The sequence below is a fragment of the Periplaneta americana genome, chromosome 7 (assembly GCF_040183065.1).
Source record: "Periplaneta americana isolate PAMFEO1 chromosome 7, P.americana_PAMFEO1_priV1, whole genome shotgun sequence".
NCBI lineage: Eukaryota > Metazoa > Arthropoda > Insecta > Blattodea > Blattidae > Periplaneta > Periplaneta americana.
Window position 1 is genome coordinate 12897404 of NC_091123.1, and position 20586 is coordinate 12917989.

At 36.7% G+C, this 20586-nt stretch overlaps 2 protein-coding genes across 2 annotated transcripts in view; one reads left to right on the forward strand and one right to left on the reverse strand.

The window, feature by feature from the left end:
* The window catches only part of LOC138702923 (uncharacterized), a 151278-nt gene that overhangs the window by 26299 nt on the left and 104393 nt on the right, over nt 1-20586 (forward strand). The window lies entirely within an intron of this gene.
* Nucleotides 3318-10788, reverse strand: LOC138702642 (uncharacterized). Its single transcript, XM_069829968.1, has 2 exons — nt 10723-10788; nt 3318-4302 (listed from the first exon to the last, which is right to left on the reverse strand). Exons 1-2 carry the CDS (start codon nt 10786-10788, stop codon nt 3478-3480), a joined length of 891 nt encoding a protein of 296 aa, XP_069686069.1. The 3' UTR covers nt 3318-3477.

Below are 20586 nucleotides of genomic sequence, written 5' to 3' on the forward strand. Positions count from 1 at the left end.
AATTAGACCACTGGACGTGTCTTAGCCATGAGTTACTTTATAATACTAATAATAATAATATTTACCACATTGTGGTATATCGAGGTTCAAAAACGTATATTTACAATGGTGACTGGAATGGGGCGAATTGATCAAGTAATTATCCTTGACTCTAAACATTAATCAGAACACTTGTTACGCTACTTACAATTTTAATTTTGTTTGTGGAGTTAACAATCTGTGTCAGCTATAGGTCTACATGTGGTTGGTAGAATATTATCTGTAGTAATGTCACGAGAAGTCTGAGATTTATCTGGGAAATCTCAGACCTCGAGTGGCATTTATTAGGACTATTACGTGAATAAAATAAAAATGTAAATAATATATCCCTAAAATTCGATCACAAAATGTTAATAATTGTATATTAACGAATACTTAACCTATTCAGACATTGTGAAGTTGAAATACTCGTAGGTGAATGTCGATTATTGCAATAAAGAAATTCGATGTTATTATTCAGTAATGCCAATTGCGAAAAGCGAAATACAGGTTTAACAATGTTAATTACATGTACTGCACTTTTCTCTTATTATTATAACATAAATACATTTTCATTATCTGCTGAAATCATAATTTAATTTAACAGTAACAGTGGGGACAGCTATATACCAATGCGTATGTATTCACAGTGAGACATGTTGCTACACAGTGAAGCCATCTCTGTATAGATAGGCCTAATTAAAACACAAATTTTATTACGCCATACGAAAGGCAGTTTGACCAAAGACTTTATTATTACTATACAAGGTCTTTGGGTTTGATATGCGATGATGTTACATAAATTTGAACATCTGACTTTCTATTAATTGTTTCATTTCATTCACAAAATACAAATTTTTTAGACTACAATTATAGGTTAAGTTACCTGTGGGAGCAGGACCAATGTCAGCTGTGCCTTATTTCGACCGTTACAATCAGTGCTACACGAAATCATTTTTATAGCTCGACAAACGCATTCTCGCTGTAGTGTGTAACGGAACTAAAGCTGCATCTACACAGTTCAATATTCCAATCGCGTATGCGTGCAATCTGGGAAGAATATTGAAAGAATCAAGTTTAAAAGGTACGTTCAATTAAGATGCATGAAGATTTTGTGTCTACATGGTGCGCCGATTTGAACGTGGTCTTCACTGCGTAAATATATTAATTAATATTAAATATCAATCTTGCATTCATTGCTTTAAAGTTGAAAGAAAAGTTTAACCGTGTAGTTGCATCTTAATGTATTTATGATCATCAATTTACGGGGAAACAGTTGGCGACAACGACTAAACAAAAGAACGACCATGCAATAAATTGATAGCGATAAATCTAGCTGCAAAAATTATTCCAAAGTGTCATTGTGATTGGTTGGAGTTCAAAATTTCATTACACTTCATTGGTCGAAAATGGAATGACGTCATATAAACGAAATAGTCACAATAATACTAAAACTGGCATAAGGAAATTTCTGTTAAGTTCATTAAACATCAGTCAGTCTTGTTATGTGGCGTTAATGTTAACTATAATACGTGGTTGCTAGGTTACGAAATCTGATAATACTAAAACTGGCATAAGAAAATCGCTTTTAGTTCATTTTATGTGCATTATTAATTACAATTGAACCTTAGAGTCAGTCTTATTATGTGGCTTTAACAAAATCCATGTTAATTTTATGTGGTTGCTAGGAAACGAAATCTTGATATTAACTAGGTCTGCTTGTTGTTGCTGGGAAACGAAATCGTTCTAATCATTGCTTTTTCTTGTAAATAGCCACTAGCTACAGTAAAGCCTTGTTCTAGGTATCGCATGAAATATATCTCGCTTTTAAATTATCCTATAGCTGATGGCTCTTCCAGGAAGCGCTGTAGTTACTGGGTTCTTGTCTGTGGAATTGATGCTTCTTTGGTTAAGTTTTCAGCTTAATCGTTAATGGGATGGACTCAGAGTTTTCTTCTGTTAGGTATTGTCTATAGGCCTACTGCGTTCACCCACATTTTGGACTTGGTTACTTTGAGTCTTGAAGAATACAAGGTTTGAGGCAATAATTTGAGACAACAGAGGACTTTGTATGGGCAAGGACTAATATATATGCTCTACATAGAGTTTATATCACGGTCCAAATTCCACGTCAGTGAAACAGATCGGGAAAATAGCAATGTTATTACAAGCTATCTATCACAGATATAATTCTTTTACGTGCCGTAATCTCTGACACAACATCTATAGTTTACTTTCCATTTGGTGGAAATCTTGTTAGAACTTTTTCGTCCTTTAAAATTCATCGCCCTCTACTGGGTTTGAATCCATGTACCTCGGATCCAACGACCAGTGGTAACCGCTAGACAACGAATGAAAACGGTTGTGATGTCATCTATCAGAATAGTGGCTATAGCGCTGTACTTATAATTCTATGGACCCGGTTCGATCCCCGGTGTACACGCGACTCATAACTTACGTTGGGCTTTTCTCTGGGAACTCCGGTTTCCCTGTGGCATCTCAGCAAAACCTATTATCATCTCATCGTGGCTGTAGCGTAGACCAGCCTCCTATGGTGCACCCTGGGCAACGACTCTGTCGGTAATTTGGTGTACATAACTGGCTTCATATGGGTGAATGACGTAAGTCAAGTACCCGCCATTAGTACAAAAAAAAGTTTTGATATTAAAGGTTTATTCTGACGTCACTCTTGGTACCATGAAAACAGGAGTGTAAGATGAATGTCGTGACTTCGACTCCAGAGCAGCCAATATCTCTTTTTCGCAGATTTTGAGGTGGAATATAGCCTATTTCATTCCGTGATGTCAGATTAATGTGGGAAGCTGAAAAGAAAACCACGGATTTCGGTCTCTGCCGGGGAACTAACCGGGAATGTTTGTTGAGTGGCCAGACGAATCGCTCTAGGTCCCAGGTAAACCGTTTGAAAGAAAAGTGGGCGGGCATTGAGCGGGACTTCATGGCTAATTTAACTTGCTGGTACAATCGCTCCGATGGATGACTTAATTGAGTTGCGGACTGGAAGACCTCTTCTCTTCTCTTCTCTTCTCTTCTCTTCTCTTCTCTTCTCTTCTCTTCTCTTCTCTTCTCTTCTCTTCTCTTCTCTTCTCTTCTCTTCTCTTCTTCTACTTCTCTTCCTCTTACTTTCCTCCTGCCTTCTCTTCTGCTTATTTCTATTCTCTTTATTTTACTTTTCTCCTGCCTTCTCTTGTCCTCTCCATCCTTCCCTTCTTGTCTCTTCTTTTCATCTCTTTTGTCTTGTATTCTCTTCTCCCTACTTCTCCTCCTCTTAATTTTCTCTTCTCTTCTCTTCTCTTCTCTTCTCTTCTCTTCTCTTCTCTTCTCTTCTCTTCTCTTCTCTTCTCTTCTCTTCTCTTCTCTTCTCTTCTCTTCTCTTCTCTTCTCTTCTTCTTACTTTCCTCTTGCCTTCTCTTCTCTTATTTTCTTCTCTTCCTTTCACTTTTATCTGGCCTTCTTTTGTCCTATCCAGCCTTCTCTTCTCTTCTCTTCTCTTCTCTTCTCTTCTCTTCTCTTCTCTTCTCTTCTTCTTACTTTCCTCTTGCCTTCTCTTCTCTTATTTTCTTCTCTTCCTTTCACTTTTATCTGGCCTTCTTCTGTCCTATCCAGCCTTCTCTTCTCTTCTCTTCTCTTCTCTTCTCTTCTCTTCTCTTCTCTTCTCTTCTCTTCTCTTCTCTTCTCTTCTCTTCTCTTCTCTTCTCTTCTCTTCTCTTTTTCTTTCCTTCTCTTCTCCTCTTCTTCTACTTCTCTTCCTCTTACTTTCCTCCTGCCTTCTCTTCTCCTTACTTCTATTTTCTTTCTTTTACTTTTCTCCTGCCTTCTCCTGTCCTCTCCATCCTTCTCTTCTTGTCTCTTCTTTTCATCTCTTCTGTCTTGTATTCTCTTCTCCTTACTTCTCTTCTCTTCTCTTCTCTTCTCTTCTCTTCTCTTCTCTTCTCTTCTCTTCTCTTCTCTTCTCTTCTCTTCTCTTCTCTTCTCTTCTCTTCTCTTCTCTTCTCTTCTCTTCTCTTTTTCTTTCCTTCTCTTCTCCTCTTCTTCTACTTCTCTTCCTCTTACTTTCCTCCTGCCTTCTCTTCTCCTTACTTCTATTTTCTTTCTTTTACTTTTCTCCTGCCTTCTCTTGTCCTCTCCATCCTTCTCTTCTCGTCTCTTCTTTTCATCTCTTCTGTCTTGTATTCTCCTCTCCCTACTTCTCTTCCTCTTAATTTTCTCCTGCCTTCTCTTCTCTTCTCTTCTCTTCTCTTCTCTTCTCTTCTCTTCTCTTCTCTTCTCTTACTTTCCTCCTGCCTTCTCTTCTGCTTATTTCTATTCTCTTTATTTTACTTTTCTCCTGCCTTCTCTTGTCCTCTCCATCCTTCCCTTCTTGTCTCTTCTTTTCATCTCTTTTGTCTTGTATTCTCTTCTCCCTACTTCTCCTCCTCTTAATTTTCTCTTCTCTTCTCTTCTCTTCTCTTCTCTTCTCTTCTCTTCTCTTCTCTTCTCTTCTCTTCTCTTCTCTTCTCTTCTCTTCGCCTCATTTTTTCTCTTATACCTTCATTTGGCCCAACTTTCTCATGTCTCATGTGTCATTACATCCTAGAAGACTTCCCATCGTAGTTTGTAGCGTAAGCTTGTTTCATATCTGAATCCAGGAAGCTATGTGGTCGTGTGTAATAGAGTCTTCTCCCAGCTGTCTGCTCGACTCGTTGGAATGCACGACCGGCTCACTCCGTCCCGTAAAGGAGCGTGAACCGCGCTCTTATCTCGGCCTGCATTCCAGCGCAGACCCCCTGTCTGCAGTTCCAACTCCACATATCAAAGCGACTTCTCACCTGGATTTGTTTTTTTCTGCCTTCTTCTATCATCGTTACCATCACCACCACCACTACCATCATATCACCATAACTACCTTCATCATCTGATCTAAAATGAGTAGGTGTAAGGAAATTATGTCCAATGACAGAAGGTCTAATAAATGTGACTTTTTTGCCCTACAAAGGAATTTTACAAAGTTACATTTGTTCGGATCAAATTTCTGCACATTTAAAGGACAAAACTAAAACTCCTTCAATAATTTATTATCATAATACACTGCTCTCTTAAAATTTTACTAAGCGTATTGGAAATTAAATCAATGGCTTTCCCAAAACACGCTATAAAATGTTTCATATACAACAATTTTTCATCTCGGAAAGGAAGCAAAAACGAGAAGAATTGTATTTAACTTTTTTGTTTGAAATATCTCAAAGAATAACCTCCTCAAATTAATGATATTACCCTAGATTGTATATGTAACAGATATGTCGGGCTTATAGGCTTTGAGGTTAATAACTTTTGTCAGGTTTTCTACGCTGCCATCTAGTTGATACATAAGGAGTCACGTCATAATTCCCAATTGAATTGCATTAGCGACTGTGCTGCCATCTCGTGTTCGTTTACGGCGCACGGGTGGCGATCCTGGCGGTCGTTCTCTTCAAAGTGCTGCCGATTTTAACGTAGCGAGGAGTTATCTGTTACATATATGATCGTAATACCTTACGATTCACCCTTTACATTTTCTCTGTTGCTTCGTGAACCTGGTAAAGAATAATATGCAGAAAATGGTTACGTTTCACCCCTAGGGTGTAAAGTAATAAGACTATACTATAATCTAAGGCGAATCTTCGGCCTCATTTCACCAAATACCATCTCGCTATCACCAATCCCATCGACGCTAAATAGCCTAGCAGTTAATACAGTGTCGTTAAATAACCAACTAAAAATTACTCAGAAGACAGGATTGTCGTTAGGGCCACTCTTTACATTTAATCTGTTGCCTCGTGAACCTTGTAAAGAATACTATGAAGAAAATGGTTAGGTTTCACCCATAGGGTGTAAAGTAAAAAGACTGGACTATAATCTAAGGTGAATTTTTATTTATTTTAACTGGGTATTTAACGACGCTGTACCTACATCTAGGTTATTTAGCGTCGATGAGATTTGTGATAGAGAGATGAGCCGAGGATTCGCCATAGATTACCTTGCATTCACATTACAGTTGGAGAAAACCTCGGAAAAAAACCAACCAGGTAATCAGTCCAAGCGGGGATCGAACCCGCGCCCGAATCTAAGGCGAATCCTCTGCCTCATTTCGCCAAATATCATCTCGCTATCACCAATCCATTCGACGTTAAATAGCCTAGCAGTTAATACAGTGTCGTTAAATAATCAACTACAAAATTACTCAGAAGACAGGATTGTCGTTAGGGCCACTCTTTACATTTCATCTGTTGCCTCGTGAACCTTGTAAAGAATACTATGAAGAAAATGGTTAGGTTTCACCCATAGGGTGTAAAGTAAAAAGACTGGACTATAATCTAAGGTGAATTTTTATTTATTTTAACTGGTTATTTAACGACGCTGTACCTACATCTAGGTTATTTAGCGTCGATGAGATTTGTGATAGCGAGATGAGCCAAGGATTCGCCATAGATTACCTTGCATTCACATTACAGTTGGAGAAAACCTCGGAAAAAAACCAACCAGGTAATCAGTCCAAGCGAGGATCGAACCCGAGTCCGAATCTAAGGCGAATCCTCTGACTCATTTCGCCAAATACCATCTCGCTATCACCAATCCATTCGACGTTAAATAGCCTAGCAATTAATACAGTGTCGTTAAATAATCAACTACAAAATTACTCAGAAGACAGGGTTGTCGTTATGGGCATGTTTCACTGTACTGCAGATATGGCAAACTTTCAACAATAGAGATACTGTGCAAAGCGCCACCGAGCAATGCGGCAAATATTATGACAACAAGCCAACTCGCTTCCTGCACGCCAGGTCCCACGACCCTGGCGGGACTCGAACACGTGAGTCGCTGTTACATTGTCTGATATTATCGCATTCTTGTAATTGTGTTGCCCCTGCGCGCCACACCACCCTCATTACGTGTGGGAACCTCTCGTTTCCTGTATTTGCAATCAGATGTCGAGTGTCAGAAGGACGCTTGTTCGCAAACTGTGGCTTGCGATACGAGGCGGGCAAAAGAGGAAAATAATATCCCTCCTTGCCTTTGTGACGGTCTGTTTCCGTGGATACCGTTAACAATTTTTGTAACTCCAAACCATCTGGATCTGGTTTGTGTTCATGCGTTATAGAGTCAATAAATTCTTGAACTACTACTACTGCTACTGCTACTGCTACTGCTACTGCTGCTGCTACTGCTACTACTGCTGCTACTACTACTGCTACTACTACTACTGCTACTACTACTACTATTACACTACTACTACTGCTACTACTATTACTATTGCTACTACTGCTATTACTACTACTGCTACTACTATTACTACTACTGCTACTATTACTGCTACTACTACTGCTACTGCTACTGCTACTGCTACTGCTACTGCTACTACTGCTGCTACAACTACTGCTACTACTGCTACTACTACTACTACTACTGCTACTACTACTATTACACTACTACTACTGCTACTACTATTACTACTACTGCTACTACTATTACTACTACTGCTACTACTACTACTACTATTACACTACTACTGCTACTACTATTACTATTGCTACTACTGCTATTACTACTACTGCTACTACTATTACTACTACTGCTACTATTACTGCTACTACTATTACTACTACTGCTACTACTACTGCTACTACTACTACTGCTACTACTATTACTACTACTGCTACTACTATTACTACTACTGCTACTACTATTAATACTACTGCTACTACTACTACTGCTACTTCTATTACTACTACTGCTACTACTACTACTGCTACTACTATTACTACTACTGCTACTACTATTACTACTACTGCTGCTACTACTACTACTACTACTGCTACTACTACTGCTACTACTACTGTGATTGCTGCTGCTACTACTACTACTGTTACTATTACTACTACTGCTATTACTACTGCTACTACTACTACCGCTACTGCTACTGCTATTACTACTACTACTACTATTGCTGCTGCTACTACTACTACTGTTACTATTACTACTACTGCTATTACTACTGCTGCTACTACTACTACTGCTACTATTACTACTACTGCTACTACTACTGCTGCTACTGCTACTGCTATTACTACTACTACTACTATTGCTGCTGCTACTACTACTACTACTGCCTCAGCTATTGCTACTGTTACTACTGATAGCACCAATGACAGTTGTGGCACCTTACTTACCGGACGCACATCTTAACATATATATATATATATATATATATTTATATATATATATATATATATATATATATATATATATTTATGTATATATATATATATGTTATTTAATGTATCTTTTCTCATAAATTATTGAAAGTACAATAATGGAATTCTTACTACTTATTCGTGGCACTTTAATGTAAGAGGGATTTTTTTAATGTAATTTAATCTCCAAGTTGAGAATTTTTATATAGGCCTAATGCAAATTTGAATATGACTTTTATTACATTTTTAGAGTTAACTCCTTTGTAAATTTCACTTCATAAAATTTCTGTGTTAAGTCATTCACTAAGCCATAATGAACCTTCCCTGAAAGTTTGAAGTAATTCTGACGGATAGAAACTAAGAAAAGAAATAAAATTACAACTGAATCTTAGAGTCATTCTTGTTATGTGGCGTTAACTCAGTCTATGCTATCTCTGTGTGGTTGCCAGGATACGAAACCGTGATAATACTAAAACTGACATAAGAAAATCGCTTTTATGGTAATTTTATATACAGTATTAAGTGCAACTGAATCTTGAGAGTCAACCTAGCTACATACACGTCAGAGTGAAACCCCGTGTCTGCCATATTCAGGCCGTGACTGCCAGTGAAGCGGTGGCTTCTTACTCCGTTTAATGACGATGTGTTCCCGCGCATTAACTTTGCCTGCATTCTCCTGATCCAGTGAGTTACGTCGAATCAATTGCCACAGTCCGCCAATCCGATTTGTGTGCTTCACTGCGTATCTAAGCGTGGGACGATATCCACTTTCGCGAAAATAAACTCTGCATGTCTACCGAATCTGTCACTTTCGGAGGAAAGATCTAGACTCAACTCTGGCTGGCACGCAGAATGTCCAGAAATTAGTCCGTTACGTTTTGTGAGGTTTATCATATGGAAGGCACCTGTGAGTGGGAATTATGAAAATACTTTGCTTTTTTCTCCTACTGATTTTTCATCTTTCTGTCCGAAAATCTTCCTGTTTCTGTAGTCTAAAAGAGTCGCTGTTTGTAGGAGAGGCAACAAATTCACGACGCATTTGTCTTGAATTTTATATCAAAGTGTTTTTGCTTGTAAGACTGACTGATTTTAAGGTTCAATAAAAAATCAGTAATACACTTAAAACTAAGGGGTTAGGTACAGCTTACAGCAGTAAAATTTTTGGAAATATTCAACACTTTTTTCCTCCATTACTGTATCTTGTACAATAATGAAAATTGGTAAGTGTGAAACACTGTCCTTCTGCTATATGAAAAAAATATATATTTTTATGATTTCAAAAAAATTATTTATATATTCTTTTGTTCAAAATTAAAAATTGTGGCAGTTTACTGTGCAGTGATGAAGCGTTTCCCTCATAACTCATAAACTTGTTAACTTTTTCATGTTGTCTCTCTTTTAGTTTATTGCTGAAACTCATGTTTACAATATCATGCTTTTTCAACTACATTCCTTAATAAATCATTATTTTTTTATTTTGTGTTAGAAGAAAATACTGATATTTGACCATACTTTAACTGAATTTATTTTTTATCACACAACGTATCAAAGGTAGAGAAGTGATTTTGCGTCATATTGTAGCTGTTACATGCATAAATAACAAAAAACTTTCATCACAGAATGTTGGATGGTTCTTGAGTTACGAGGGAAAAGCTTCATCACTGCACAGTGAACTGCCACCATTTTGAATTTTGAAAAAAATATACATATAAACCATTTTTTTCATATAGCAGAAGGACAGTGTTTTACACAAACAAATTTTCATTATTGTACAAGATACAATACTGCAGTAAAAAAATTTTGAGTATTTCAAAAATTTTACTGCTATAAGCTGTACCTAACCTTTTAATAGCGATTTTCTTATGTCACTTTTAGTATTATCACTATTTCGTATCCTAGCAACCATATAATTACAGTTAATACAGATTGTGTTAACGCCACATAACAAGACTGACTCTAAGGGTCAATAGTAATTAATAATAATGCACATCAAATGAACTTAACAGCGATTTTCGTGTGTCATTTTCAGTATTATCACTATTTCGTATCCTAGCAACCATATAATTAGTTAATATAGATTGTGTAAACAAGACTAACTGTAAGGGTCACTAGTAATTAATAATGCACATAAAATGAACTTTACAGCGACTTTCTTATGTCAGTTGTTAGTATTATCACGATTTCGTATCCTGGCAACTATATAGACTAAACAGCGATATCCGTAAGTCACTTTCTTTGCTATTACGACTTCCTATCCTAGCAATCACAAAGGAATATAATTAACATAGATTGTTGCATAACAAAACTGACTCTCGGGTTCAATTATTATAATTAATGATGGGGTTTAGAGAGAATTTATCAGCTACCAGTATATAATTTCTAGTTTTCCCACGATATCGTAACCTAGCAACTGCACATAGTTTGAATTAAAGCTATACATAACAAGAGCGCCTCATTTGCAACTGATACTACATACGAAGCGAGCTCCCCTGGCGGCTGTGTCAGTGACCAGGCCTGGCTCTTGCTGCAAGCCGCTCAACATTGCGGCAACCCCATTGTTCTTTGATGTGTATTGTTTTACGCTGTGGCAATCGGCGGCGTTGCCAAACGTTGGGCCTGGGAGATGTATACGATTATTCGAGTTTTGCGCAAGGATAGCTGCGGCCAGATTGAAGGCACATCAACAGGCGATGTAATTGGTGACACATCAGGAGGCCATGGGTTCTGATCTCTCTTAATTCACGCGGGAATAGTAATAACGGAATTCATTCGTTTCGCTCATTTTCTTGCTGCAATGCTTTGTTATTTCCGTATTGTTAATGTAGATCTTGATTGCAGCTGACGGTAGTGTTTGTTATACTGTGTTTTTCCTGGTTACGGGGTATGTAGTAAGTATTGTAATGATGATGAATGTCTTTTTCTTCATGTTAAAGTACCTGATACGTAAAATAATAGGTTTTCGCCTTGGAGCATGTCGTCCGTATTAAACAGTTCTTCGGAGGATCTACGAAGTGTGAATATGAACTCTCGAAACTTTTAAAAAAGGTTTCTTTTTTAGACGCTATGAAGACATATGGAGGGCATGAAGATAGAGCCCAAAAATATCATGACCTCTGCACTAAGCCCCGACCGCCTTCTAAATCAGATAATCAGCTCAGGAAGGAATCGAACCCACGCACGAACGGAGCTCCGGATCAGCAGACGAACTCGTTATCACGTTTAATCTGTCCTTTCCTTTCCGTGCTCAAATCTATCCATATTTTATTTTATTTTTTATTACTTCATTTTACTCCGTTTTATTTTGTTTTACTTTATTTTAATTCATTTTATTTTAGTCTATTTTATTTCATTTTATTTTATTTCATTTTATTTTACTTTACTTTATTTTATTTCATTTCATTATATATTATTTTTATTTTATTTCATTTAATTTTATTTTATTTCATTTTATTCTATTTTATTTCATTTACTTAAGTTTATTTTATTTTATTCTATTTTAAGTTACTTCATTTCATTTTATTTATTTTATTTTATTCTATTTTATTTTACTTCATTTTATTTTATTTCATTTCATTTTATTTCACTTTATTCGATTTTGTTTTGCTATATTTTATTTTATGTTACTTTATTTTATTTTATTTTATTTCACTTCATTTTATTTCAATTTACATTATTTTTATTTTATTTTGTTTTGTTTTATTTTATTTTACTTCATTTTATTTTATTTTACTTTATTTTATTCCATTTTACTTCATTTTATTTCATTTTATTCTATTTTATTTCATTTACTTAATTTTATTTTATTTTATTTTATCCTATTTTAAGTTACATCATTTCATTTTATTTATTTTATTGTGTTCTATTTTATTTATTTTACTTCATTTTATTTCTATTTCATTTTATTTTATTTCACTTTATTTTATTTTGTTTTACTTAATTTCATTTTATTTCATTTTATTTTTTATTTTATTTTACTTTATTTTATTTTGTTTTACTTTGTTTTATTTTTTTCATTTTATTTCCTTTCATTTTATTTCATTTAATTTTGTTTTGCTTTATTTTGTTTTATTTCATTTTATTTTATTTCTTTTTCATTTTTTTTGGCAGATGTGATGTCTTGTTTATACAATTTTTTGCATCCTTGCAAAACCTGAGTTTTTGTCTGAATTTCATGCAGAATGTTAAATATTTCTATTCTTTACTTTTTCTCTAAACGCGATGACAAATTTCCTCCAAAAAATACAGTACATACTTTTTTAAGAGTAGCGTCACTACCGTTTCGACAGCCCTCGTAGCCTTCGCACATCGCTAAAGACAGCTGCGATCCCATCTCTCAACCTCGTGGCACGCGATCTGCCAAGGCTCTTCTGTCGTCACATTTCCATATCGAACGTGAAACCGAGCCACATTTGTCCTGATAGTTACATCAGGTGTACTAGACGGACGTCAGGATCCCTCCATCGTCTGTTACTTCAGAACGTGCATTATAAAATGTAATACTTGGTTATTGTTGTTATCTCGCTGTTACTCCAAAACCTCGTAACTCCATAAACCAAAATGTTTCGCCTATGAACGAAAATACTGAACATTATTTTTTTTCCGAAAATAAAAATAAAATATAATATAATGTATTTTTTATTTATTCATTCATTATTTCAATTATTTTTTTTCTCGCTGTTATTTATACTCGCTTTAACATCTCTGGTCATATCGCGAGTTAATCTTTTGGGTGAAATCCGAAGACCTGTGTACTATTGTTGAGACTGGTTCTATTGTTGTGAACTAGATGGCGACTTTATATGTATTACTGATTTGTTATGAATATGATTTCGGTGATGAATGAGGCCGGTGATATTCAGGGATGGTGTGGCCCGAATTTCCTGGCATTTGCCTTACGGTTGAGGAAAAACCCTGAAAAACCTCAACCAGGAAATTCAACCCGACCGGAAATCGAACCCGGGCCCTCTGCGTAAGAGACCAGCAAGCTGACTTCTACACCACAGAGGTGGTCTATTTCAGCCATTTATTTTATTATTTTGCACAAAAACCGATATTACTTCTGGGACAGTATCTGTTACATTATTTTAAACTAGCCGTACCCGTGCGCTCCGCTGCACCCATTAGAAATAAATATAAAGTAATTATATAATTAAAATAGGACATTTGATCCAGGGAACATTCGTGTTTGATAGAAGGATAAATCGTTTATTATGTTACTTAATTTAAATTTAATTAAAAAATTAAAATGCGATCATTTTGATCCAGAGACCACTCATTTGGTCATAAAAATTAGTTTAGGAAATATAGGAAACGAATGTACAGAATAGCCTATCAAGTTTTCGGTGCATAAGGATCTATTTTAATCTTACCTGTCCTCGATTCACTCAGAAGTTACTGTGATAACATTATAGCATTATGTCCATGTAGAGAAACTACACTTTCCAATGGTGAATTAATAATTAATTATACAAATCGGTTAATTTAGCTTCCGATATTACTTCATAGAAACGCAGAAACGTTATCTGTAGGCTATCTTTCATAGCTTTCAATTGTTGCTGTTCAAAGCCCCTTATAGACGAAGTCATTTGTTTTTTAATTCATTATACGGCCTTAGATGGCAGTTATTTTAATTTTAAAACTCATTTATCTCATTAAATATCAGTCCTATTAAAATTTTTCAAAGAATAAAACTTATCGGAAATGATTTTTAAAGAAATATTTGTTATGTAATATTTTTCATAAAAATCAATAATAAGCGAGATATTTCGATATATTTAATTCAGGCCCCCTTATAACTCCCCTTTTAAATAATGTATTTTGAATGCCATATAGCCTAAAATCTAAGTTACAACGAACTTAATTTATATTCCAATTTTCATCGAAATCCGTTCAGTCATTATCGCGTGAAAAGGTAACAAACATACAGACAGACAGACATACAAACAAAAGTTTCAAAAAAGCGATTTTCGGTTTCAGGGTGGTTAATTATATATGTTAGGACCAATTATGTTTGGAAAATCGAAAATTACCAGAAAAATTTCGGCTACAGATTTATTATTAGTATAGATAAATGACAGGGGGGAGTAGGCAACTTCTCCTTCACTTGAGCACTTTGGAATGCCTATCAGACTGTAATACGAAAACTAAAAGCTGACATCTGCAGAATTAAATAAAATATGTTCTTTTTTTAGTAGGTTATTTTACGACGCTTTATCAACATCTTAGATTATTTAGCGTCTGAATGAGATGAAGGTGACAATGCCGGTGAAATGAGTCCGGGGTCCAGCACCGAAAGTTACCTAGCAGTGTTCTATGTTGTAGTATTACATTTTATCATATGAAAATAAACAGATGAATATACATACAGTATACGATTGGGTGCACCGCTTTTGCGAATCGATGTCAAACCTCAACCTGTTGTGTATGGAATGGAGTTTATTTTTTTTTTATTTCCAAATGAAGCTATGGTGTGAAATAAATACTACTTCATCTTGTATAATGAATTTGAGGGCAAAACGTGCATGTCGCAGTGGCCTCGGTTCACAAAGGCGGACCACCCGAGCGTGAAGGGCATGGAAGAAGAACAACGTGACCCGTGGGCTCATCCTGGCTTCAATTCTCTGCGTTATGTAACGACTACAGGGCAAGAGGCGGTAGCCTGCAAGTACTTGCGTAATAATAATAATAATAATAATAATAATAATAATAATAATAATAGCCCTAAATAGTTTTCTACCCCATAACAGGTATTTCACTGCAAACCCAGCATTCTCCAATCTTTCCTGTTTTCCGCCTTCTTCTTAGTCTCCACAAACGATTCATATTTATTTCAACGTTGTCTATCATCTGACATCTTCTTCTACGTCTATCGTTTCTCCTGTTCACTATACCTTCCAGTGCATCCTTCAGTAGGTACTTTCTTCTCAGCTAGTGACCCAGTCATTCCTTTTTCTTTTCTTGATCATTTTCAGCATTATTTTCCTTCACACACTCTTTTCAACACAGCTACATTTCTTGTTCTGGCTGTCCATTTCACACGCTGCGTTCTTCTTTATATCTACAGTACATTTAAAATGCCTCTAGTCGTTTCTCTTCACTTCATTGTAATGTCCAGCCATCCATCCATCCATGTATCCATCCATACATCCAGCCATCCATCCATCCATCCATCCATCCATCCAGCCAGCCAGCCAGCCATCCATCCATCCATCCATCCAGCCAGCCAGCCATCCAGCCAGCCATCCATCCAGCCATCCATCAATCCATCCAGCCAGCCAGCCATCCAGCCATCCAGCCAACCAACTATCCATCCATCCAGCCAGCCATCCATCCATCCATCCATCCATCCATCCATCCATCCATCCAGCCATCCAGCCAGCCATCCATCCATCCATCCAGCCAGCCAGCCATCCATCCAGCCAGCCAGCCAGCCAGCCAGTCATCCAGCCAGCCAGCCATCCATCCAGCCATCCATCCATCCAGCCAGCCATCCATCCATCCAGCCACCTATCCAGCCATCCAGCCAGCCATCCATCCATCCATCCATCCAGCCATCCATCCATCCATCCAGCCATCCAGCCAGCCAACCATCCATCCATCCAGCCATCCAGTCAGCCATCCATCCATCCATCCATCCATCCATCCAGCCATCCATCCATCCATCCAGCTATCCATCCATCCAGCCAGCCAGCCAGCCATCCAGCCAACCATCCATCCATCAAGCCATCCATCCATCCATCCATCCAGCCATCCATCCATCCAGCCATCCATCCAGCCATCCATCCAGCCAGCCATTCATCCAGCCATCCATCCAGCCAGCCATCCAGCCAGCCATCCATCCATCCAGCCATCCATCCATCCAGCCATCTATCCATCCATCCAGCTATCCATCCATCCATCCATCCTGCCATCCATCCATCCAGCCAACCATCCATCCATCCATCCTTCTATCCATCCATTTATCTATTGATCTATTTATTTATTTATTTCACACAATTCATTGGCGTCATATTGATATGTGAATTGTTTCGACTATCAATTGCAGCATTGTCTCTAGACTAAGCCTCATTGAATGAAGAAGCGATTATGAAGTAGTTAACGAAAAGACTCCGCTTTCTTAAATTTAAATGAGGGTGAAAATGAAGTCAGAGATGAAAAGAAATAATATCAAAGCTTTATTACAAATACCAAACATCCTTACAATCTCAATGCTCACAATAACAACCAGGAACAGTATAAACCTTTCACGTAAATATGGATTTGATGAATCCTCCGTTACTTTTTGAAATAATGATAAATGCTATTAATAGGCAGGACTTCACTTATGTCTACGTAGGTTGACGTTCTAAACCTGGCGATGACGCCGGCACTGCAGCAGGGCGTGCCTCGTTCTGTACCCCTGTGGAGATGACCTCTGCACTCGGTCCTCATGTCGATTGCAGACTGGTTCAATTCCTAGGAATCACAAGATGCAAAGTATGAATATTTGAATCGTGTACTGAAGGAAAATGTTCTCAGCGTTTTCGAAATGTTTGATGGAAGGCCTATAATTTGTGACAGCTATCATTAGCTGTGACGCGACCTTCCCTTCTGTTTTGATAAAACATGGCTTCATCCGTCTGTAAGTTGCCAGTCATAGCTGAAAAAGGTGTAGTTAAATAAAGGATGAATTTATAATGATGCAGTACCTGGAAAAAACAGACAAAGGTTGTATATCCGAGAAGAAGCACACGCAATGACAGTGGAAACCATGCGGGGATTAAGAATGCGTGAACGCCTACTTACATGTTCACGAAAACACGTACATGGCCTACAGTAACAATTCTACACTTACCACGGCCTATGATATGTATTTATTTCTTTCGAAAAAAAAGATATTCCAGAATGACAACTAGATTTTTTTCTCTCTCTCTCTCATTTCATGTATGTATGTATGTATGTATGTATTTATTAACACTACAATTGGGTATCATTTGGTAGAGCAGCTGGCTACGGACTGGAAGGTCCGGGGTTCGATCCCAGGTGGTGACAGGATTTTTTCTCGTTGCCAAACTTTCAGAACGGCCCCGAGGTTCACTCAGCCTGCTATAAAATTGAGTACCGGGTCTTTCCCGGGGGTAAAAGGCGGTCAGAGCGTGGTGCCGACCACACCACCTCATTCTAGTGCCGAGGTCATGGAAAGCATGGGGCTCTACCTCCATGCCCCCCAGTGCCTTCATGGCATGTTACGGGGATACCTTTACCTTTACCTTTACAATTGGGTATACAACGGTGGCAGTGATATTTTTTTTTACAAAAGCCGCCCAAATTAAGGGTTCGACAGATCGGCCTACTAATCAATTCATAAAGAATAATAAGTAAACAAAACAATACACAATAATTACAATTACATGAAATAAAATAAAATAAACCTAAATGAAATAAAATAAAATAAACGTAAATCTATAAATAGTAGATGCAATAAACCTAGGACTACAATTAAAAACTATTCTATAATAACGCCTACGATAAGCAAAAGTAAATCTAACTTATAAGTACTTCTATTTCACCCAACTATTACCAATTTAAATAATTACATATCACCTTAATTAATTACATACCAGCTTAATTTATTTACATATCAACTTAATTACATCATCTTAATTAATTACATATCAACTTAATTATTTTACATATCAACTTAATAATTACATATCAACTTAATAATTACATATCAACTTAATTAATTACATACCAACTCAATTAATTACATGACACAACTTAAATAATTACACTGCACCTCCAATTACATTTTCAGTCTAATCTTCTCAACCTTTCCTTAAATGTATTGATTTTAAGAGGACGACCCTGAAAGATCGCCGCAGGTAAGCTGTTCCAGTCTACTATTGTGCGATTAACAAAGGAAAACGCGCATCCAAAGAAGAATTTTCTGTATGGTATAGAAAAGGTGACCCACCCAATTTCTTTTTCTCTTCCTGATAAATTTCAGCATCATTCTTTCTTCACCCTCTTTTCTTAGCACAGCTTCATTTCTTATTCAGTCTGCCGATTACACACGTTCCATTCTTCTCCATATCAACATTTCAAATGATTCTACTAGTTTTTCTTCACTTCGTCGTAACTTCCATGTTTCTGTCCCATACAATGCCACACTCCACACAAAGCACTTCACTAGTCTCTTCCTTAGCTCTTTTTCCAGAGGTCCGCAGTAGATCCTCCATTTTCTTTTAAAACCTTCCTTTGCCATTGCTATCCTCCTTTTGACTTCCTGGTAGCAGCTAATGTTACTGCTTATAGTACACTCCAAGTATTTGAAGCTGTCTACTTGTTCTACTGAAGAGGAAACTGGTTCCTGAAAGATGCACTGGAAGGAATGGTGAATGGAAGAAACGTTGGGGGCAAAAAAAAATGTCAGATGATAGACAATATAAAATATACAGGGCTTTCATTTCAGAACTTCCCAGTTTAAATAACTAATTATTTAAATTGAATTCAATTTAAACAAAAAAACACGTCAATTTATGTACTGAGGGGGAAGTCTGAAACCAGACTTAATTGCATTTTAGATTTCACCCCCATTCCCCAGCCGCCCCACTTTGAAATTTCAAATGGCACCCCTATATTTTTACACTTAAATGAGCCGTTGAGAGCAAAAGTGATGTAAGTCAAAAATGAGTAATGAGGGTTAAAATAAACATTCTGTAAAATACAGCAGAAAGTACCAATTAATAATCAATTTATTTAAACTATTAGTAGTCAGTGGATAGCACGAAGGACATATTAATTGTACTTTGAGCTCTATTTTACAGAATTGTTACTTTAAACCTCATTACACAATTTTGACTTACACCACTTCTGCTCTGAACGGGTCAAATATGAAAGAGCATTCAATTGTTTATACACCTCATTCGTTTGTTTTCACATCTTTTGTTTTCTATCGTCGCCTGGCAACCTGTATTTTTGTTATTATCAGTTGATTATATAATGAAAACACAGCTTATTTTGTGTAATTTCCTAAATTTAATTAATAAGGGTGATTTATGTTCACCATTTTAAAATAATTTAATACACAAACACAACCATTACAAGAAATACTCAATACGTTTTTGTAGCTTTATTCTCTTCAGCTCTAATCAACAATAACAACAATCCAGGTTGCCAGGCGACGATAAAAAACAAAACATGCGAAAACAAATGAATGAGATTTATAAACAATTGAATGCTCTTTCATATTTAAGTATAAAAATATAGGGGTGGCATTTGAAATTTCAAAGTGAGGGTGGCTGAGGGTGGGGGTGAAATCTAAAATGCAATTAAGCCTGGTTTCAGACTTTCCTCTGAATATCTAAATTGATGCGTTTTTTTTTTTTTTTTTTTTTTGTTTAAATTGAATTCAAATTAAATAATTAGTTATTTAGACTGGGAAGTTTTGAAATGAAAGCCATGTATGGATCGTATGCTGAGACTGAGAGAAAAGTGGAAAATAGGGAAGATTTGAGAATGCTGGGTTTGCAGTGAAAGACCTACCCCTAGACAAAATACTTTGACCAATGAATGAACATGGGGGTGCTCTTCACTGAAGATAGTAAGCTATACCTGGCTGGGCTTGTACGCTATTTGAACTTAAAGTATTCGCAACGAAAACCTGTAAGTAAAGGCCTACTTTTATTCTTTATTTACATAATATACCGATCAAATATCGGGGACTACTCTAAAGGAATTTAAATAATGCTTTTTATTTTTTGGAAAATAGCGATTTTTACTAAATGGTTTGCGTAAGCTTTTCTTTTTTACTTTCATGTCAATAACACGTCGATGTCTGTAGATAACTTGCAGAAACTCCCTGTATATATATATATATATATATATATATATATATATATATATAATTAACAGTTTCTTCTCGAGAAAATACTAAAATATGTTTGAAAAGCCAGAGGATGATGTTAAGAAGCGTCCCATGCGGACAAGTCATTTAGTCTTAAGTCATAGCTACATTTATTATAACTAACAACGGTTGCTAGGTTACGTAATCAATTTTGCAGCAAGGAAATCACGCCTTGAATATTAGCTAACCTCCATGATTTGACGTTTTTTTTGCACATAAGTGATCATTGTTGTTCCAGCACATAGACTACGTCAGAGACCCCGGGGCACTGAGTCCGTTATTCGATGCCAATAACAAGACAATGGATCGGCCTTCGCGATTTGGATGGAAGCAATACCAGAGCCTCCTTGGCGACAAAGAAACAAAAGACGGTGGCCTTCTCGAAATGACTGCCAACAATGTGGCGTAACATTCGGTTATGATAAAGTGTCGAGCTTAATGTTCGCGGTTCAA

Coding starts and splice junctions, on each gene's coding strand:
- LOC138702642 (XM_069829968.1), bottom strand. CDS start 10,788: ATGTTGAGCGGCTTGCAGCAAGAGCCAGGCCTGGTCACTGACACAGCC. Junction 4,303..10,722: donor CCGCCAGGGGAGCTCGCTTC/GTATGTAGTATC, acceptor GGAAAGTAAGAG/AAGAGAAGAGAAGAGAAGAG.